Source organism: Anas platyrhynchos, chromosome 5 (genome assembly GCF_047663525.1).
Source record: "Anas platyrhynchos isolate ZD024472 breed Pekin duck chromosome 5, IASCAAS_PekinDuck_T2T, whole genome shotgun sequence".
NCBI lineage: Eukaryota > Metazoa > Chordata > Aves > Anseriformes > Anatidae > Anas > Anas platyrhynchos.
Window position 1 is genome coordinate 63162012 of NC_092591.1, and position 22530 is coordinate 63184541.

General features: G+C 44.6%; 2 protein-coding genes across 10 annotated transcripts in view; both read left to right on the forward strand.

The window, feature by feature from the left end:
* Nucleotides 1-1579: 1579 nt before the first annotated feature.
* On the forward strand, nt 1580-18365 carry WEE1 (WEE1 G2 checkpoint kinase). 6 transcript variants are annotated; one of them, XM_072039404.1, is made up of 13 exons: nt 1581-2370; nt 4101-4309; nt 4649-4715; nt 4799-4971; nt 6462-6583; nt 7238-7384; nt 7785-7880; nt 7957-8042; nt 8277-8447; nt 8539-8684; nt 9995-10124; nt 11585-11700; nt 18228-18365. In XM_072039404.1, exons 1-13 carry the CDS (start codon nt 1813-1815, stop codon nt 18343-18345), a joined length of 2139 nt encoding a protein of 712 aa, XP_071895505.1. In that variant the 5' UTR covers nt 1581-1812; the 3' UTR covers nt 18346-18365. The 6 variants fall into 6 exon arrangements, 5 of the variants coding, with proteins under 5 accessions (XP_071895505.1, XP_071895506.1, XP_027317416.3 ...); XM_072039405.1 differs by lacking the exon at nt 18228-18365 and adding an exon at nt 17778-17847 and having other exon boundaries at nt 1582-2370; XM_072039407.1 differs by lacking the exon at nt 1581-2370 and adding an exon at nt 3119-3141.
* Nucleotides 18366-20727: 2362 nt separating this feature from the next.
* SWAP70 (switching B cell complex subunit SWAP70) overlaps nt 20728-22530 on the forward strand; it is a 36337-nt gene continuing 34534 nt past the window's right edge. The window contains exon 1 of one of the 4 annotated variants that reach the window (XM_072039401.1): nt 20728-20941. In XM_072039401.1, coding sequence (XP_071895502.1) covers nt 20843-20941 — 99 coding nt within the window. In that variant the 5' untranslated portion in view covers nt 20728-20842. Of the gene's footprint in view, nt 20942-21099; nt 21909-22530 lie in introns of those variants that run through there. The other 3 variants (XM_027461617.3, XM_072039400.1, XM_038179382.2) reach the window with 3 other exon arrangements.

Below are 22530 nucleotides of genomic sequence, written 5' to 3' on the forward strand. Positions count from 1 at the left end.
ACAAGAAAAGAAGTTGGTGGCCTATACACCTTGAGGCAATGGAGCTCTAAGCAAAACCATCTCATTGTGCACAAAGTGGGGGTGTGTGAGGGTACCGAGTTCTGTCAATGGCTGGAAATGTTTAGCCCAATTAATTTAAGACACGTTCATACAGCACTAGTGGCACATGCATACCAGTGAGAGCCATTGGTGACAGTCGTGTTGCCCTGCTCAGAGCTGTGCAGCAGCTCTCCACAAAGAAACAGGTATTTTGAGGCATGAGAGATTAAAAAAGAGGGAACCACTACAAAAAGGGGAGTAACAAACTCTCTTGGCCCTCACCTGGGATACTGTCATCCCTTGTGGTATTTCCTGCATCCCAGAACCACGGGGACTGGGACAGTGGCAGTTGTGTGAACTCGGTGTGAGGAGAAGAAAGTATCCCCGTATTTTTGGTTTAGGTCTCAATAGAAAATCTGTCTAAAAATAATTACATGAGTGAGAGACAGGTGTCCTGTTTCAACAGGCTGCAGAGAGGAGCCCTCAAGCCCTGCTGTTGTCCGTGCTGTGAAGCACCAGAACATCCTGCGCCGCTGAGTGGGGGCAGAACAAGCGCTTCAGGTGTGCCCTGAGGCCTCAGCTCCTGGAGACCAGCCCATTGAAAAGGAAAAAACAAATGACAAAAACATGGTTAAGTACAAACTTTTTGCTTTATTGACTGTGTGTTTTAACGCGTTGTCTTACCAGGTTTCAGACTCAGGGTGTGCTCTTTGTAGAGATGTGCCCTTGGTAGCAGACCACTTTTGGTGGTGAGGCTGGCAGGGGGCACCACCAGGGCTGTGCTGTTCTGCAGGGTCAGAGCATCTCACAGGACCTCTGACCTCTCAGGGAAATGAACCTGTGGGGCTGCCCCTATATTTAGGGCATGAGAGCCTGGGGAGGCTGACAGGAACTCCGCAGAGATGCACACCTGCCTTGCTGTGGGTTGCTCTAAACATCAACATTTGTCAGGACCATTGTTACTCCAGCAATTTGGTTTAAGGTGATGTGGTACAGGAGAGAGGCTGGCGGTTTTATTGGGTTGCATGTAATTGAGGTAGTACAAGACAGAAGGAAGCAGGAGATGAAGTTGTGGCATCTGTCGGGGGGTTGCTTGTCTGATTAATGGCGCCTGCTGCAAGTCACGTTTGCTGCGCTGGGACTTTTTGGTCCTTTTTAAAAAGGTCTTGTGGAAATTATTAGTGACGTCTTGGGCTGCTGTGTCTGAGGTTCCTGTTTCTGGGTGTGTTTAAATCAGGTGAATCACTTTATCTGAAGTGGATTAAAACGTTAAAAAAAAAAAAAAAAGTGTCTTTCACTCGCCTAAAAGGCGCTGTTACCGCCCCAGGGCGCGCAAAACACTTCTGGAGCGCAAAAAGTTGGCTGCGAAGCGGGGCCCCCCGCAGCGCACGGGCGCCCAAGATGGCGGCGGGCGGCGCAGGGCGGACGTGTCCGTGGGGCCGCTCCGGGGGGGCGAGCCCCGCCCCGCCCCCTCCGCCCCGCCCCAACCGCCCCGGGGCGGCTCGCGCCCGGCCCCGCCCCTCCCCTCGCCTCTCCGCGTTCGCGCCAAAGCGCCCCGTGACGCCAGCGTGCGTGGCGGCGCCCCCGCCCTCCGTGTTTTCAAACCGCGGGGGCGGGCGCCATTGGCTGGCGGGCGCGCCACGTGACTAACGGTCGCGGGAAAGCCGCGGAGTCCGAAAGCGCGGGGCGAGCCCAGCCCAGCCCAGCCCGGAGCCACCGCGCCCGGGGCCGCGGAGCGGAGCGGGGCGGGACGGAGCGGGGCCGGCGGCGGCCATGAGCTTCCTCAGCGTGCAGCAGGCGGCGCCGCCGCGGCGGGTGTCGGTGCGGCGGGCGGCAGCCCCGATCCGGCAGAAGCTGCTGTTCCTCGGCGGCCACAGCGACTGCGAGGAGGAGGAGGAGGACGAGGAGGAGGAGGGCGGCAGCAGCGGCAACAGCACCGGCGAGGACTCGGCCTTCCAGGAGGCGGACTCGCCGCTCTCGGTGGCTCGCACCCCGGCGCGGGGCGGCCCGCCCCTGCTGGAGGAGGAGGAGGAGGAGGAGATGGAGCCCGCGGCGGCGCCGCTGCCGGACGAGGGGGACTCGTGGGAGGAGGAAGGCTTCGGCTCCTCGCCCGTCAAGTCGCCCGGCGCCTACTTCATGGCCGGCTCGCCCTCGCCGCCGCCCCCCCACAAGGGCCGGCGCTCCGGGGGCCGCTCCCCCCCGCACCTGGCGGCGGGCGGCTGCCGGCGGCGGGGCGGGGAGCCCGGCTCGCCGCTGCCCGAGTACCCCGGCACGCCGCCCCACAAGACGTTCCGCAAGCTGCGCCTCTTCGACACGCCGCACACCCCCAAGGTGAGGCGGCCGTTACCGGGGGGGGGGGGGGCGGCGCCGGCCGGGAGCGGTTGGCGGGGGCCGTTGGGCCGGGGGGGGGCGGCTGGGAGGCGCCCCCTCCGCGAGGAGGAGCCCCGGGGGCTGCCGCTGCCGGGCTGGGGGGGGCTGGGGGGCTCGCCGGGCGCCTTGGTGCCGTTGGGTTGCCGAAGAGCGAAGCCTTGGGCTCGCTGGGTCGCGTCTGCCGGCCGGGAGCTGCGCCTGGTTTGAGCTCCATGTGCCAGAGGCACTGCGCCGAGGCTGGGAGGCTGGGCAGGCCGAGCTGCCGTTAAACCGCCGGCGCTGGGAGCGTGAGGCGATAGGCAGCGCCTCAGCCTGCCAGCGACGGGCGGCTGGAAAGCACTACCGTTTCTGGTCTCGATACTCACCGAAATATATAAACGTAGCGCGTTTAAATCCAGCGATAGTAGTCCTGCGTTCTTTATTACTTTCCACATAACCCTTTAGGAGTAGCCTAGTGACGATCCCTGTGGGTGATCTCCCAGGGGTCTGTAGACTACCCACAGAAAACAAATAAGCATGAGGAGGGCAACCTCAATTCCCCCCCCAGCTCCGGTGTTTGTTATTCTTCTCAGTTTCTGTCCCAAATGAGGTTTCAAAGGTAGCTTAGTTACTCTGTTTAGAAATAGGAAAATGGAAGACGATCTGAAGTCAGGAGCAAACGCTTGAGAGATGCCAGAGCCTTGTGACGCTTAAAAGTAACATCTTAACACCGTGTTTCAGTGGAATTATTGAGTTAAGTGCCCAGGTCTGGAAAAACTGTTGGTTAAGTTAACCACTGGAAATACTGAAATGTGGTGAGACTCCTCTGAGACTTAATCTAGTCTAGGGTTGGAGAGTACAGTTGGATTCCCAAAGTACAAACCTTATTCTAATACCTATAGTATTATAATACTATTATAATATTCATATTATATATGCTGCTTTAGACTCGAGATCTGTCAGTTCTTTATGTGATAAGATGCTACTAGGATGAGGTAATGCTTGTGATCCAAGAGGTCACTGGTTAGCATCCTCATGAGGGTGTGGGAGGCTCAGGTTCTCTGCGTAACTGGGAGAGATCTGATCACATGCCCAGAAAATGCCTGATGGATTACTGCCCAAAATATCTGCTCTGAATATTGTGCTGGAAGTGCAACGGTTTCATGTGTGATATTGTTCCAGCATTGGTGTTTCAGTCTGTCCTCCTGTGGTGGTTCAGTGAGACTGATGTCACTGAACAGTGCTGTCAGGTCTTGAGCAAGTGTTGTAGATCCACTGAGGCTTCTACAGCAGTATCAAATCTTTGATATAGTGCTCTTTTTAAGCTTTCTATCTTAAGTTCGTGATCACCAAAGATACTTTCTATATTTAGTCTAACTTTTATGTCTTTTATATGAAAATCATGGCAATACATACAACGTAGCGTGGTCCATGAATTTCATCTCTGTTTCATGAACATAGAACTGTCTGTGGGGAAGGCTGGGTGATGACTTGATTAAAGACAGAATGCTTCTCTCGTCATCATTCCTATCTTTTCAAAATTATTCCAACAGTTAATGTTTTTCTTTATGAGGCTTTACACAAAAACAGTTAGTGTCTGGGATTTTTTTGATGGAAATGCAGGCATTGTTTAAACAACTCATGCTTGCTTTGAATAGACAGCACTCCAATAATGATTTTCAAACATGATGTGACTATTATTTTAAATACAGAGTTTGCTCTCCAAAGCACAAGGACTAGGTTCCAGCTCAGTCAAACTTCGAGGGGGCTCTCTATTTATGAATGTTGGGAAGTCGGAGAAGCGAGATTCTGATATCAGACAAACACCTCATGTGAACATTAATCCCTTCACTCCCGATTCCATGTTCCTTCACAACTCTGAAGGACAGTGTCGGAGGAGAAAGAGAACGCACTGGAACGAGTGAGTAATTTATATCTTTCTTTGTAATGCTTACCCTGAAAACTATTTTAGCTGCAAAAGTTCCGTTTAGAATTGCTTCTGTGAAAATATTTTTCTTTCCAAACCTGTTAGTGATGCAAGACAGAGCTCTTGGAGTATCTGCTTTGTATGAAGGTTTTTGTTAGTACGAGTTTTTTATGATTTTATGACTATGAGCTTGTGCTTATAAATACTAGTGTTTAATTAGACTAAACTTGGGTAGTATGGGAGAATTGAATTAAAAAAAATCAACTCCCAAACTTCAATTTTAAGTTTCTTAACCCGTATTAATTCTGTAAAAATACCTAATGTGAATTTCAGCTCTTGTGGAGAAGACATGGAAGCAAGCGATGGAGAGCTTGAAGATGAAACTATCAGACCTGCTAAGGTAATTAATCTTTAGAACTTGATAGGAAGTTTGGCAGTTCATGTATTTGCACGTGTAAGTATTTTTCTTTCTGATCTTTACAGAGGATCACAATAACAGAAAGTAATATGAAGTCACGGTATGCCACCGAATTTCATGAGTTGGAGAAGATTGGATCTGGTGAATTTGGCTCTGTGTTTAAATGTGTAAAGAGACTTGATGGCTGTATTTACGCTATAAAGCGATCTAAGAAACCCTTAGCTGGCTCGGTGGACGAGTGAGTATTTCCTGCTCTTAAAACATGCTTTCTGGTGCTTTTTCCTTCAATGTTGCTTTGTATCAGTATCTAGAGAAGGCATTAATGATAAAATCATAAATATACTTCAGTTAAATGTAAAACAGTAGGATACAGTGTTGAAGTCACTTCACATTTCTTTTTTGAATACTGCTCAAACTTTGGGAGGAAAGTTTACTTGACTCCAACAGAGATTTGTCCCAAAAATTCAGAGTGGAAACAGATTGTACTCACCCAGAAAGTTAAAAGAAACGCTTCCTTGCATTAATGGTAGGAGGTACTATATGAAACTGCAGCAGTGATCCTTTGAGATGTGAAAGAAAAACAATACTCCCAACCAAGTCCGCATTGCTGTCAAGTTTAAGTTACATGCGGATTGTCAGGTGTTTTTTGATTGAGCCTGATATTCCTGGCTCTTTTTTTTCCACAATATTCTAATAGTAATATAAAGCTTCGCTGGTCTGTGATGCTTAAAATTGCATACCAATGTTATACAACAGAAGTTAAGAATATAGAGTTCAGTTATTTTAATGGCCCAGACATTTAGTCATCATCATTTCCCCTGTACTCGGCTCTGGTGAGGCCGCACCTCGAGTACTGTGTTCAGTTTTGGGCCCCTCGCTACAAGAAGGACATGGAGGTGCTCGAGTGAGTCCAGAGAAGGGCAACAAAGCTGGTGAGGGGCCTGGAGAACAAGTCCTACGAGGAGCGGCTGAGGGAGCTGGGCTTGTTCAGCCTAGAGAAGAGGAGGCTCAGGGGCGACCTTATTGCTCTTTACAGATACCTTAAAGGAGGCTGTAACAAGGTGGGGGTTGGTCTGTTCTCCCACGTGCCTGGTGACAGGACGAGGGGGAATGGGCTAAAGTTGCACCAGGGGAGTTTTAGGCTGGATGTTAGGAAGAACTTCTTTACTGAAAGGGTTGTTAGACACTGGAACAGGCTGCCCAGGGAAGTGGTGGAGTCACCATCCCTGGAAGTCTTTAAAAGACATTTAGATGTAGAGCTTAGGGATATGGTTTAGTGGGGACTGTTAGTGTTAGGTCAGAGGTTGGACTCGATGATCTTGAGGTCTCTTCCAACCTAGAAATTCTGTGATCATAGCTTATGGCTATTTTTTTTCCTAAAACTTCAATGATGCTTCTGAAAGCTTGCTGCTGACAGTGGTTGGAAAGTAAGTAATGCGAGTGGCAGTTGCCTCAAGAATCATCTGCAACAAAGCCTGTATTTTAATGTTTCATGTTGCTTGGTCTTTTAATACAATATAAATGGCTTTAGCTGTTCGGACGTAAATACAATTCCAACATAAGGTTCTGCAGAACTGAATGTGAAGTTTTTAACTAGAGACCTGTGCTGGAAGAGTGGCGTGATTTTTTTTAATAAGTGTTTATGTAAAGCTGAAATTGAACTAATTTCACTTCATAATATTCCTGTGTACTGTTTTTTTTTTTTTTTTTTGTGTGTGACTGTAACAGGCAAAATGCTTTAAGAGAGGTATATGCACATGCAGTTCTGGGGCAGCATTCACATGTAGTAAGATACTACTCTGCATGGGCAGAAGATGATCATATGCTCATACAGAATGAATATTGCAATGGTAAGTAAAGATTGATTGTTCTGAACTTGCTTTAAAAATTTATTTATTTATTTATTTTTTTAATAAAATATACACAGGTATCTCTACACATCCCTAGTGCTAAGTAGGAATTTACATCCTCATGCATAGCTCATATTATTATCATCCGAAGTGGGTCTATATGCTGCTTTCTGTTGCAAAGGGCATACTGGATAAACAGTAATTTACAAAATTGCAGACAGGTCTTCAGTGTTTAAAAATATTGGAACTACACTGAGGCATTTGTGAGCAGCAAAGTAGTTAATTCTTCTGTATAATAGCTCAAGCTGGAATACAGAGAAAAAAGTTCCCCATGAAAAGGGGTCAATTGCTGTGGCTGATACCCTGCCAGAGATCTGGAACAGGACTAGAGTCCTTTTCCTTTGCGTTTTGGTATCCTGTTAATTTACATGGCAACTGCAGTAGACCTCACAGAAGAAAAATAATTTTAATATATTACACTGCTATAAAGAGAGGGGATACAGCAATCCCTGTGTATCATCAGCAAATTTGTGGTGATAGATTCACTGCTGATTTTAGAAGTCAGTTGTATTTACTTTTGGAAGTAAGTTGTCATTATTTTCTCAACTGTTTGTTTGTAAATAAATGAATATATATTTTTTTATGTTGTTTTAGGTGGCAGTTTAGCAGATGCCATAAGTGAAAATTACAGGAATATGCGTTATTTTACTGAGCCAGAGCTGAAGGACCTACTACTTCAGGTGGCTCGAGGCTTAAAGTACATTCATTCGATGTCCCTGGTACACATGGATATTAAACCTAGTAAGTGTGTAAACTGGTTTACTCTATTGGCAGGTTCCTCAGTTAATTTAATCTGTAGAGAAATGAGCAGTTGACCACACCTTTTTAACTGTAAATTCTTTACTGAAGTCTTAAGTAGCAGTACAAAGATGTCAGTTATAAAATTGGCTGGCAAAATTGTAACTGTTGATGAATTTATCTTGGGTCCTTTTTGTTAACTCTTTCTTGCACAACGCTTGCCTCCACTTCCTGCAGAGGGACACAGAGTGAGTGTGTGTGTGTGTGTGCGCGCATCGTAATTTCTTCTTCTAGGAACTGGGTATGCAACTGAAATTTCTGTGTGGCTAAAACAAACTGATGAAAGCAGATGAAGTAAAAATTGGACTCAAATGTGTTTGTTAACAGTTCTGCTCTTTTACAGGTAACATCTTCATATCCAGGACATCAGTCCCAAGTACGACTTCAGAAGAAGGAGATGATGATGAGTGGTCATCTGATAGAGTCATATTTAAAATAGGTACAAGGCAGCACACTTGGGCTTAAGAGTGGCATCGTTTTATGTCTTCTGAGAAATAACGCTTTGTTTTTTGCAGGTGACCTTGGTCATGTAACTCGAGTATCTAGTCCACAAGTGGAGGAAGGCGATAGCCGTTTTCTTGCAAATGAAGTCCTACAAGAGGTAGCTATCCTACATGTAGAAAATACTTGTGTTAGGTCTGTGTGCTGTTTTCAGTAGAGCATTGATTTGTTGTCTGCCACTTCCTTGCTGAAACAAACTTCCTAAATGCTATCTACCCAAATGCTACTTGGAATGTAATAGTATGGATGTGTTTGGTGTTGAATAATCTAGCTGAGGTTTGTTTTTATACTGGGTAGTATCTATAGTAAATTTATTTTTTCTTTATTTTTAAAGAACTACACTCATTTGCCAAAAGCAGATATTTTTGCTCTTGCTCTGACTGTTGTCTGTGCTGCTGGGGCTGAACCGCTTCCAACTAATGGGGACCAATGGCATGAAATTCGACAAGGAAAACTACCGAGAATACCACAAGTGCTTTCTCAAGAATTACTAGATCTATTAAAAGTAAGAAATCTTGTTCCAGTGACTCTCTGATTAGTGTAATTTACTGTATTATTGGCCTTAACTAGAATGACTTTATTTTATTTTTTCCAAGGTTATGATTAATCCTGATCCAGAGAAAAGACCTTCAGCTGTGGCACTAGTCAAGCATTCAGTACTGCTCTCTGCTGCAAAAAAGAGTGCAGAGCAGCTGAGGATAGAACTGAATGCTGAAAAATTCAAAAACTCACTCTTGCAGAAGTAAGTAATTCCTTGGGATCCTTAAATATAACTTAGCTTCTAATGATTCTTTATATGCTTTTATGATCAACTGTGAAAAGAGTAATTTGATGAGTTGTGCAGTTATTTGAGGGTGGGTTTCTCAAGGTAACTTGCTTGTATTAAGGAGTGGTGTTTTTTTTTTCTTTTGAAGTTGGCTAAGTTAATGCTTTGTGAAGGCAAAACCTGCCTGCAGTTTCATCCTCACAAAAATAACTGTAAAGTAAAGCTAAGAATGATTTGAAAAGAACACTTGCCGACAGTAACTTTCCGGGGGGATAGCGTTCCATAAAATAGTTCAGGTAGGATTACTTTTAGGGAAGAATGGAAGAATTTGCTCTTTAGTCAGACTATTTCATAGTTTCTTATCTTGAGTTTCGTTTAATTTAGTCCTCAGACTGGTAATTCTCTGAAACAGTACGCTTGGCAGAATTAGGGAATTAGGGACAATGGCCTTCGCCGCCTTTAGTGTTACAGCCTTGCAGTAATAGGCTCAAATTTTTCTCAGGCAAACAAGATTTATGTGGTGATAGGTTTTTGATGTGGTACGCAAGAGGAAAAGGATGCTTCCTGCGTTGTCTATTGCTAGTTATGTTCCATTTAAGAGTGTGTCTGCTTGCCTGAGTCTTCCACGGGAGTTTCAGTTGTGGCTGAATGCTTCATTTGAGGGAGCTTCTGTAATTGGCTCTTCACTTGTTGATCATAGGACTTGTACTAGGAAGTAAACAACATCCTATAATCTTGTAACTGATACATAAGATAGAATGGAATAAATTATTTTGATTCCAGGTCAGTGATCAATACTGTAGGTATCCTTGCTTCTTTCAATCATAAAACACAATCATTTTTTCCACCTCAGTTATCGTTGTGACAAACTGAATTGCAATGGGAAAAACATAAGGTTAGAAAGCCTAGTGTTCTGTGTTGCAGCTACACTTCCAGTGATAGCAAATATTTTGCCTGTTGCAAATCTAAACAATAGCAAGCTAAAGATTTTCAGACCAAAGCTGCTGAGCTGCTTATAAAAATCTTGGTCAAATTTTGAAACCCATATATGTGAATTTGTCATGTCCTTCCCTTTTCAAAAGAAAGGACATCTAGGGAAGTAAGGAACGTTGGTGTTTTGTCCTGTGGGTTTAAGTATCATTTGCATCTGTTTGTCTTAATGTGGCCTGAATTGATGGCAACTCTTTAAGTTTGGAATTGTTGTAATGCCTCTGAAAATGTCACTTGCTGTGACACGCCTGTAGTCCCTACTGATTATTGCGTGTGTGACTTCCAATATCTCGCAGAGAGCTGAAGAAGGCACAGATGGCGAAGGCCGCAGCCGAGGAACGAGCACTGTTCACTGACAGAATGACAACTAGATCTACAACACAAAATAGACCATCTCGACTCATTGGAAAGAAAATGAACCGCTCAGTTAGTCTTACTATATACTGAACTATGAAGTCCAAAAGGACTGCTGAGGATGGCTATAGCATCTCTGCTGGACTGAAGCCTTAAGGAGTTGAAGGAAGCATTCAATTCCTGGTTTCTTGTCCTGTCTTAGATCAGTGTCACTAGTTTTACAGGAACTGCTTCTGGGTTTTTAATTTCAACGATATGGCTGACTAGCTGTAGTAACCGTTGGAGACAATGGACTCGGTCACTATCTGTCCATAGAGGATCCTGGATGTTAGTCCATAAACCTTTCAGTTACACTGTTAGATGTTACATCGTCCCAGGGTTAACCACTATAGTGGTGTGCTGCTTTTTAGTGTTACAGCATTGTAATGAGAAGTACTGCCCCTGATGATCTTTAAGAGGGAGGGAAGGGGAATTGCTGTGTTACTGAGTTTGGAGCAGAGGGGAATAAATTTTGAAAGACAGGCTTTAAGGCCACCTACACTCAATGTACCTGATGTCAGGTAACCTTTTGTGAATTTTATTTGTATATTCAACTGGGAGCACTTTGTAGGCATTGCATAAACCACAGCTTAGAAACCTGTGGAATTAAGTGCCGTGTGGAACTGCTGCTATTTTAGTGTTTTGTCCTCGCTGTAAACTGTAGCATTAAAACAATCATTATTGTGTTAATAGGCTTCTTGTTAAAACAATTACGTGAAACAAATCTAAGCTGCATTTTAGTGAAGGCAGCATTTCTCTCTTGAAGCTAGTGCATTGTGAAATAATGCACCAATTTAATATTTGGACTCTGTATTAGTGTAGTGCAATTGTTAATGTCTTGGCTGTTGATGTTCTGTAATCCTTTCTAATAAGGTTCTCTAAATGTTGGTATTCTCTTCAGTTTTTCATTCTTGAGGCTCTTGTATATTTTTTTTTTATGTTGGAGTACTTGTAAATAATTGTTTAGTGTAAGTGTTCAGGTTGTTCTTCATTGTTTATGTACATAAGTTTGTGCTTATATAGTATACTATACTAAAACTGCAGTCTGAGATGCCAACAGACAAAGTTTAACTGTTCAATTTTAAGTTCCAGTATGAATCAGATGTATCTGTCAAAACTTATACTGATGTTGGCTGGCAGATGTTGCTGAAAATAGAACTGTTCTAATTACTGGCTTATCTCTTCATTAATTTTAGTTTTTAAACAATGTTTCCCATTTGTGCTCTATTTGTTTTTACTAGTGTTGAATTTGAATATTAAAGTTGAAAGTTGTGTTTAATAGTGTCTAATGCTTATTTAAACTTGGTATTTGTGGAAATAAAACGTTGACTCAGGAATATACCACGGCAACTCCTGATTAGATTTGCTTCCTGTTCCTGCCTAGTGCTTGTGGTTCCCTGTCAGGAGAATGGGACTCACTGGTAGTTATGTAGGGACAAAAGCACCGTGGTCTGTGTGTGCTAGTGTATATCGACTGCGGTCTGTCTCTGCAGCTTCAGGAACGGTCTGCCAGTTGGAAAGCTGAAACCTGTGGACGATTTGAATTGAGACGTGACTGTGAAGATGGAATACTAGATGAAACGGCTAAGAAAGACCTGCTGGGTCCGAGGTAAGGAGGAATGAATACTCATGCGTTGTTGAGAATGGGGAGAGAAGGGAGGTGGAGGGACTGAATAGTTTATAGAAGGCAATAACAATGAGTTTTCTGTAGCACGGATGTAAAATATTCATGTATATGTATTACTGTATTAAAATCTCATGTAAAGAGAGATGCAGTAAAAGTACTAAAGGCTTAATAAATAGGTTAGCCTATCTGGGAAGCTTTTATGCTGCTCTATCCAAGAATTTCAGGTGGCTTTGCAGAGATAATGTATGTGAATTGAGTGGACACCAAATTCTAAACTTTGCAGTTTGCTCATTAAAATCATGAAGTATTTTTATTAGTAAGAAGTCTCAGTGCTATGTATATGATAGTGAAAGTCAGATGATTGTGTTAGGTAATGTGCTTCTCTGAATAAGCAGTTCACATCAGTAAAAACTTACTGTAATTCCTTTAAGGTTTGACTTGGTACAGTAGACTTACTTGTAAGAGAAGTTAAAAATCTGTTGCATGGTTTTGTTGCAGCAGTTCAGGGTTTGTCTACATTGAGCAGTCTTGGAGTGAGCTCCTAAGCAGTAATGAAAATCAGTTAGTGGGGGATCAACAGACTCAAGCCCTCCCCCATAGTGTAAATAAATTGGACCTACCTATGATAGTTATATGCTTTTACTTCACTTGTTTCTGCAGGCTTGTAACATTAGGTGAGGTTTTGCTGTACGAACAAGTTGTACCCAGTAGCCATGTAGGTTATTTTGCTGGTTGCTAGTTTTGTAACTGCAGTGTAAGGGATGCCCTGTCTAAAACATGCAACTGAAGTGGCTTTAGATGTTTTAACTTTCCTCTATGTACCAAGGAGGATGTTTAAAAAGGAAGCTTCAGGGTTTTTTTAGTAGTTTGCAGGAGCAACAAGAATGGTGAAGTTTATCTCATTTTAATAGGAACAACCTTCCTGAATCAGGCCACCGGGGAGACTGAGAATCGTGGTCCCAAGAATGGCCTGTGGGAAGAGCTTGAGATTTGTAGTGTGTGTGTGTGTGAATGGTTCCTCTGAATACTCCTAGCATCCAGTCATTTGTGGTTCAAATGCTTGCTGAATGAGTAGCGGTGTCTCTATTTTATTGCCCCTGAAAGATTTTTTTTTCTTAAATAAAAATAAAGTAATTTTGGTAGCTTATGCATTTACTGAAAAAATGCTTGAGCAAAATTTGTATGTAGGTATGCAAGCCATCTTCTTAGGTAGAAGAAGAAACTACTAGCCTCTTGTAATACGTGGGAAGTTGGATGTCAGTTGGAGAAATTTTAACAAGCATGGTGTAACAAGAGGAGCTTCAGCACTTCAAGAGCTTTATCTCTATTTAAGAAGAAAATATTGGTGGTTAGTGGTAGATGTTATTCAAAATAGCTACATTTAATGTTTCACTGCGTTTATAGTTCCATTTTCCAAAACAGATAGCATAGTACCTTGACTACTTTGATTCAGGGTACTTGACTTCTCGAAGAACTACATAGGAAGAACCTAAAAGTAACTGTAAAACAGGTAGTTTATATCCCTACTTTCTCAAGACATCTGTCTGCTTCGTTGTCTGCCTGAATCTGAATTCAGAGCCTGTAATTCATCTTTTAATGATATATTACTGGGTAACGCTACCTGTCTGGTCTTGCTTGGACTTCTCACATCTCATGCCCAAAGAGTGGGTGGTTTAGTGAACTAAAGTTCTTAGAGAATTAGTTTCCTGTAAAGATGTGATACGTCACTTAAATACTGCTTCTTCAAAAACATTCTTCTTTGAATCACAGAACACCTTGGGTTGCAAGGGACATCAAGGATCATATAGTTCCAACCCCTTGTTGTGCTAGTTGTTAAATATTTGAAGTCAAATATGGTATTCTGATATCAGATAGGATTCTGTTTATGCCATTACCAACCTATCATATTGAAACAAAATTTACATAGAGAATATTTTTCCAGAAAACTGGAGTTCTAGTCAGGAATGCTACTAGTCCATTAATGCCAACAGATGGAAGAAGAGTATGTTTTTAAAGAGAAGTTTGCATTTCCTGCTCCTAACTGTTCCCTGCACAAACCTTACCTTCTTTCACTGAACTAAAGGAAATGTGGAAAACTAATATAAATAGAAATTGTTGATGTAATTTCATGGGTTCAAGATCAAACTTTTTTTTTTGTCCTGAATTCACACAGGGTAAACTGGCTAGAATTACTATGGGGTCAGCTTAGTCTCTCTCTTTTAAGTTACCAATATGTGTAACTTTTCTGTTTTTGTTGTTGTTGCAGCTTCTTGGTTTCCTGTAAACTCAATGATATTTTCTTAATTGTATTTTTTTTCCCCTACCTCAGCCCCAAAAGCTCTTGGGTACAAACTGTTGATTACCACAGATCTAATAAAATTTTGTTTTATTTGGGCTGGATATCAGGAAGATAAAGAATCCCAAAAACTTGATGACTATTTGGCTTTTATATGAAGCCATAAACAAGCTTCATCTTCACTTAGAAATGGAGATGGCACTATTTGTATATTTGAAAATGTGATTCCAGTTTGACAGATTGAGTTACTTTATACTGTAACACCTAAAAATCTTGTGAACAAAAGTGTACTTAGTTACCCTATTTTCCTGTTGAACTGGACATATATATATAAAAAAAAAAACAAAAAACCAACACACACGTCATGCTTTTGGTAGGGTACCGTGTCTTTAATAGTCCCAGCAACAACTGCTAGACAAAATTGTCAACTGAATTAAATTTTTTGTCTACCAAAAAATTTTGTTTGTGTACTAGTATAGCACTTCATTCAGATTTTTAGAAATCATTATCTTGTTCTGCAATAGAAATTGAGCATTCTTACCAACAGTAGCTTAGGTGAGCTTCCTAAGGTAAGCTTCCTTTTTTCATCTCTACTCCCAGCAGCTCTGTAGCCTTGGAAAAGGCAATATCATGATCTCGTCGTACATGTGACTTTTAACAAGTATGCCTGCTTAATAATTCTCAGCACTTGTGCTGCCTGCCAGTATCACTGCTGTAGCTGTTCTTGAGAGCTTGGTTCTAACGCAATGGCCAGCAAGAATTAAGTGTGGTTATTCCCTGCTGTTGTGGTTTAACCTGGCCGGCAGCTAAGCACCACACAGCTGTTCGTTCACCTTCCCCTCTTCCCCACTGGGAACAGGGAGAGAATCAGGAAAATTAAGCCTGGGGGTTGAGATAGAGACAGTTCATTAGGACAGGAAAAAAGAAAAAGATGATACTACTACTACTAATGTGTACAAGAAAGTGATGCACAATGCAGTTGCTTGCCACCCGCTGACTGATGCCCAGCCTAACCCTGAGCGGCCGGCCCCCCCACCCCAGCCAGCCACCCTTATCTGTTGTTCAGCATGACCCCAGATGGGATGGAATACCCCTTTGGTCAGTATTGGTCAACTGTCCTGGGTCTGTCCCCTTCCAGTTCCTGCTGCACCCCCAGCCTGCCCGCTGGCAGGACAGAGCGAGAAGCTGAAACGTCCTTGGCTTGGTGTAAGCACTGCTCTGCAACAATTAAAACATCAGCATGTTATCAGCACTCTTCTCATCCTAATCCAAAACGTAGCACCCTACCAGCTACTAGGAGGAAAATTAACTCTGTCCTAACTGAAACCAGGACACCTGCATGAACCTTACCTTCTCTCAGTGAACTGTGGAAAGCAATTGAGAGCTTTTAGCTCCCCCAGTTGGAGGCTGCTGAGCTGACATAGGTTCTCATCTGAAGAAACACTGCAGAGAAAAATCAGGAAGAAGCAGTGACTGGGCAGGGCAGCACACAGGAAATTAAGGTCCTGCTTCTGTTTAAACAGTTGGATTTGGATGAAGATCCTATCTTGAGTATAATAGAATTGGAATAGGGAAAAGGGAGGTGCCTCAAGGAGACAATATTACTGTGCCTAACTAAACAGGAAGCAATTTATTACTGTTTAACGTTGCTTGGAAACCTAAGCTTGTACAAGTTCAAGAATTATTTAAGATCTGTTGAAAGATCTGAGGAATCTGTTTTGAGGATTTTCCTTTCACCAATCATTTGACTCCCTTTCTAATGTGCAGCATCAGTATTTGGCATTACTTCTGAGTAATCTTGCTGATCTAAATTGATTTGTTTGATTTGAGGTAAAGCAGAGTCACTGGCTTAATTCAGATCTGATTTTCTGTGTATCCCTAAGACTGCTGCCAGATAGGTGAGCAAATGGTCATAAATTCTGTAGTTACTGAATTGCCATTTATGCACAGGAGAAAATTCTGCATGTTAAGTCTTATTCTGACGGAGAACATTTGTTCATTTTTTGATTTACAGACAGTAAAATGTGCCACCAATTCAGGTGTTTTAGGGAAGGTGGTGTCCAGGACAGTGATGGAGTGAGACCTATTACGAGACTTTAGCGGTCTCGGTTAGGTGATCTTTCTATCTCTCTAGTTTCTCATTGTCTCCTGGAATCATAGACTATCCCAAGTTGGAAGGGACCCATAAGGATCATCAAGTCCAATTCCTGGCTCCGCACAGTTTAGACCATGTGCCTAAGGGCACAGTCCAGTCGCTTCTTAAATTCAGACAGGCTCAGTGCTGTGACTACGTCCCTGGGAAGCCTGTCCCAGTGTGCAACCACCCTCTCGGTGAAGAACCTCTTACTGATGTCCAGCCTAAACTTCCCCTACCTCAGCTTAACACCATTCCTTTGGGTCATATCACTGGTGTTTACAGAGAACAGGTCACCTGCCTCTCCACTCCCCCTTGTGAGGAAGCTGCAGACCACAATGAGGTCCCCCCTCAGCCTCTTCTTCTCCAGCCTGAACAGGCCCAGTGCCCTCAGCCGCTCCTCATACGTCTTCCCCTCTAGGCCCTTCACCGTCTTGGTCACTCTCCTCTGGACACTCTCCAACAGTTTCATGTCCTTCTTGTACTGTGGTGCCCAGACCTCACCTTGAGATGAGGCCGCCCAGAGCAGAGCGGGACAATCACCTCCCTCGACCAACTGGCGATGCTGTGCTTGATGCACCGCAGGACACGGTTGGCCCTCCTGGCTGCCAGGGCACACTGCTGGCTCATATTCAACTTGCTGTCAACCACAACCCCCAGATCCCTCTCTGTGGGGCTGCTCTCCAGTGTCTCATTGCCCAGTCTGTACATATAGCCAGGGTTGCCCCGTTCCAGGTGCAGGACCCGGCACTTGCTCGTGTTAAACTTCATGCGGTTGGTGATCGTCCAGCTCTCCAATCTGTCCAGGTCTCTCCACGAGGCCTTTCCACCCTCATCTGAGTCCACAACTCCTCCAAGTTTGGTGTTGTCGGCAAATTTGCTCAGAACACCTTCTAGTCCTACATCCAAATCGTTTATAAAGACATTGAAGAGGACTGGCCCTGAAATGGAGCCTTGAGGGACCCCACTGGTGACCATCTGCCAGCCAGCCAGATGTGGCCCCATTTACCACAACCCTTTGAGCCCTGCCTGTCAGCCAATTGCTCACCCATCGGATGATGTTTTTGTTTGGCTGTATGCTGGACATTTTGTCCAGTAGGATCCTATGGGAAACCGTGTCAAAAGCCTTGCTGAAGTCCAAAAAGATCACATCAGCTTGTTTCCCTTGGTCAACTAGATGGGTGATCTAATCATAAGAGGAAATCAAATTTGTTAGGCAGGACCCACCCCTCATGAACCCACGTTGGCTGGGACCAATGACTGCATTGTCCCCCAGGTGCACTTCAGTAACTTCAAGAATCATCTCCATAATTTTACCAGGCACTGATGTGAGACTGACAGGCCTGTAATTGCTAGGGTCTTCTTTCTTACCCTTCTTGAAGATTGGCACAACGTTTGCCAGCTTCCAGCCTGCTGGGCCCTCTCCAGATTCCCAGATTCTCTTCACTCTTAGCTACTTAGGTGTCAGGATGTTTAGGGCAGAATCACCTCGTATATTTGTTCCCTGCCTTAGCAAATGGGATTTTAATCTCACTTTGGTCTTGTAGACATTGAGTTAATGTTGATTGACAGGTTTTTACCTGTCAACCTTGCTTACAAGGCTTTTCTGTTGACCACTTCTCTTCCCAGTTCCCCTTCCAAAACATATCAGATGCTTACTTTGGAGTACACACCTGGGATTTAATTTCCTCTTCCTTTCTTCAAGTAAGGTAGCTGTGGTATTCTGTTCCATGGTGTGTTCTATGACTTGGTGAGAAATACTTTATCAACTACAAACGTAGAGTAAGTGTGTTACCAAGGAGGAACTGAAAGGTAACTTAATGCTGTTTAACCCCTCTTTATGTTTCTTCAGTCAATTTTGAATAAAAAAGCATGTTGTGTGCATGTGTATAAATAGCTTACAACTATATTAAAGTACGAGTACTTTGCTGGAATCTTGATTGTTCTAGAAATCTTAGAAGTGAATGTCAGATCAGCTTTTTTGTTGGAGAGACTGAGTTAACATCCTAATTCAATATCTAATGCTGCTGCCTAGTTCACCTAAAATAATATTCATGTTTTTTTTTTTTTTTTCTACAGTTTCAATGAACGTCTGAGGTGTGTGAGTAAGGCCAGATACGAAACAGATTTTAAAATAATAGAAGAAACAAATTCATCAAAGGACTTGAGAACCAGGTTACAGTATAACGTCAAATAAACTTAATGCTTTTCACCCTGTTCCCCAGTGCTTCTGTAATGTTTTAGGGTGGGACTGTCTGTTCAGAAACAGTAATATATTGGTCATTTAACACTGGAATTCACTTCATTTTCTGTTGAAACATTGCTGAGAAATGACAGGTACTAGAAATGGTTTTCTTCAAAGGCGGCTACAAAGTTGTATTAATGGCCTTCAATTTCTGTTTGCTTCAATTTAGCTGTGCTGAGAGTGAAAATGACTCCTAGTCAGGAAGATTTTCTCTGAGCTAACAGTGAGCAGAAACTGTGAGTTGCTTAATGTGTCTGAATTCTTTCCTTGATAGCAATTTTAAATGACTCAGTGGCATAAAACAAAATTAGTGACAATTTAACTACGTAATCTTTCTTCTGGCTAGGAGCTCCCTAACAAATGCTTGCTACTTAGCTAACAAGGAGTAAATCTGAAGGGAGGAGGAACAGAGAAGTGACCTACCTCTTAAGGCTGGCCCTTAGCTAGGTCTAACTAAAGCTCCTTCCTGAAAGTATGAGTCACTCTGACACTATGAGCCAGTTTTCCCTCCCTGGTCTCCCCAACACCCTTCGGTCATGCTTTTAACCACGGTGAGCAAACAAGATTAGAAGCAGCATAGATTTTAAAATAAAGTTGCTGAGATCTCAGACTTTTTCCAAGAAAAGCAGAAGTGTGTTAAGTTTCAGAACTTACTTTTTTGCCATATGTAATGCAAATTAATTAGAGTTTATGTAGTGCTAGTAAGGGCTTCATAATTGTGATCACTGTTAGCATTCTACAGATTATATGTCAATCTTATCTTTAAAGGTTTTAAATGCAGAATGTTTTGACACGCACAGACCCAACTAGTCAGTTTTAATGGGATTGTTGCTTAAAATAGCCCAGGGTTACACTTTGGATGTGGATGCAGCTAGCCGTTGTAATTTAAGTGTTTCTTTAGGCTTAAAAAAAACCACAAAGATTTTGTTCAACAGGTTTGTTTGACTAGGAACTTCAGTTTAAATGTTTTTGATCAATTGGTTCAATCCTATAAAAAAAAAAAAAAAGCTATATGTGTGTGTCTATATAAAAAAAGATATTCGTTTTACACACAACTTGTATCTTTTTGATAACCTACCAGAAAATGAAGCAGGTGAGGCTTATGGAGACTACTAATTTTAATAAAATATTTAAGCATGGGTTTACTACTCTATTCATCTGAATGGGACTATTTGTATCTTCAGTGGAAAACAAATCCTCTTCTGGCATTGGATATAACCATGTCACTTAAATTAAGAATAACAGAAGCCAGGAAAAAGTCTGGAAGAAAAGCATGTATTTTTTTTCTTGACAATTACTTTTTGTGAGGCATTTTATTTTTTGATCATTTTATAAAAATAACGTGCTAAAAAATCACTGAACTTTGTGCAAAAAGTCCCTGCATGAGGAAGTTCATGTGTAACTTGGACAAAAGTCCAAATCTAAAGCATGAGGTCAACGCTCAAGCTAATAATTATCAGTATGAGGAAAAACAATTAAGATAGTTGTGACATTTCACAGAACCTACCTGTGTTTTAACGCACTTCAATAGGGATGATCTGTATTTATTGACAACCTTGTGGTTGTTCAGTTATCAAATAAAATAGCTTGACCTGTATATACAAAAGCTGCCTCCTTCTTCCTCACGTGGGGTTGTGGTCACTTCAATTGGAGAAATGTTCATGTATTTCAAGATGACAGATGTTTCTGGTAATACTAACAGCTATAATCCTAGCACATCCGATTTGCTAAGAAATTTAGTCCAATCAGTCTTTGGTATTAATTCACTATCTGGTCATCTCTCGCGATCCCAACCAGGTGAGCAGTGTAGATCATGGAATAGTGATCCATGACACTTGGGCCTGTGCTGCAACTGCACTGGTGCCTGGCCTCAGGCCCTGCTGGGGCTGGGGGTGTCCCCGGGGGTGTCCCTGGGGGTGTCCCTGGGGGTGTCCCTGGGGCTTGCAGCAGGTGCCTGCAGGCAGCTCCCCTGTGGTGTCCCTGTGCTATAGCGGTGTGTGCCTCGAGGTGCCTGAGGAGGTTCTCATGGGGACATCATTTCTATTGCCTGTGAACACGTTTGGGGTTGTTTTTTTTTTCCCGAGAAGATCCTGCAATACCTAAAGTGGCAAACCCGGGGTAACGTTTCCCCAGCCCGTATCTGCCCGTGCCGCCCCTCGGGCACGGAGCTCGGCCTTGCCCGCAGCTGGAGGGGCCCCGCGCTGCCCCCACAGCGGGGCTTGCCCCAAGCAGTGGCGTTTTTGGTGGCGCCGTCCCCTTCGCACCGGGACCCCGCTGCTCGGCTCCCTCAGCGCCGGCCCCGCCCCGGCGCCGTCCCCCGGCGGCCGCCGCCGCGCCGGGGCGGGAGGTGCCTGAGGCGGCCGGGGCGGGCCCGGCGGCGGCCGGGGCCGAGGCCGAGGCGAAGGCAGAGCGGGAGCGGCGGCGGCAGGCGGCGGGCGGCGGGCCGGCCATGGTGGGCCTCAAGGAGGAGCTGCTCAAGTCCATCTGGCACGCCTTCACCGCGCTCGACCTCGACCGCAGCGGGAAGGTCTCCAAGTCGCAGCTGAAGGCAAGGCGGGGGGCGCGGGGGGTGCGGGGGGCCGGGGTCGGACCGAGGGGGCCGGGGCAGCCCCACGGCGAGGCTGGGAGCAGCCCCGTGCTGCCTCTGCTCCGCCTGCAGCCGCCTGTCCTCGGTGCCCCTGTGGCCGAAAGCCGCCGTGGGGCAGCCGCAGGGTCCCGTCTGTAGGGGTTGGCTGCGTGCGAGGGAAATGCTCAGCTTGGCAAGGGGAGAGCGAGGTCCCACAGTGCGCTCTTATTCGAGTGTAAACAGGAGAATTAGTCAAGAGGCTCCAACTGTGCCGTTCTTCCCCGGCTCACGCTCTGAAGTGATGTTTGTGCTCCTAAAAGAGCTCTCAGGCAGCTCGCTGAACCCAGTCCCATCTTGGCCCTGCTTTATGGGACCGGCTTGGCCTGGGCATAATAGTCAGCATCCGACTAAATAAATATTTTGGATGAGAGCGCAACACCTGTTGACACCCGAGACTGAGGGCCCTTGTTGGGAGCGCTGGGGTTGCGCTGGCTGTGGCAGCAGCTCCAGCCCCAGCCCTGTGGGAGCAGCTCCCGGGCTGTGCTCAGCGCCATGCAGCGAGCGCCCGCAGCCCGCAGCTCCTTCCTCTTCTCCTTTTCTTCGCTGCGAGGCCAGCCTCGCTCGGCCAGGCGTGCCCGTGTGCGTGCAGGAGCCGGGCGAGAGGCCAGCCCGCACAGCCAGCCTTCGCCTTGTGGTGCTGGCGGGCTGGCCACATGCAGCAGGTTGCAGAGAGGTTTTTTTCCTCATCACGTTTTTTTTAAAGGAGTCCTGTTTTCCTGTCGTGCTGCCCTGCCTGGTGCACGCGGCGGCGATTCGTGTGCTTGGTGCCATCTCCCAGGAGGTGTGTCTGCAGCACGTGTCGCAGTGGCAGTCAGTGGACAAGCAGTCGTGGCCTTATAGCCCTCGGTGCTGGGGGGAGCGAGTGGCTAAGGCAGAAGCCAGCACGCAGGTGGGCTTGTAGGGCTTCCTCCGACAGAGGTGGCATCATTTCTTCTTTAATATTTTTCTCTGAGCTGGCTGGGTTTTAAACTACCAGCTATCTTTCCAAACAACCAGGGTTATCTGTCTCACTAGAGTCCTACGCCTACAAATGCTTGTGTTTTAAAAAGCTTGAAAAATAAAAAGGAGAGAGGAAATTAAATTTGTCCCCTCATTACCTATCAGATGTACTCTTAAAGTGCTCTGCAGTTCCACAATATTTGTCTCTGTGAGAGAAGAGGCTTGGAAAAAAAGTGTCTCCGTGGATCTGTGCAGTTTATGATATAAAGGTTGCTGATGGAAGTGTCAGCTGGGGGATCTGCAAATGCAGAAGCAGGTCTGAAATGAGGCTGCTGCCTTCCGCCGCCAAGAATTAGTTTTCCAGGAAACCTGGGAAGAGGTGGAGAGTATTCTTGTGAAGCCTTTTGTGGCAAATGATGAATGTGGGTGTTGAGCTGACAGTCCCATTGCAGACAAAAAGGACGTGTTATAGCCACAGCTGTTGGGATAGGCAGGGCAGAAGTTCCTGCGTGATTGATTTAGGGCTGTATTGTACTGTAAAGGTATTTCACAGTAACGTATCCCTCATCCAC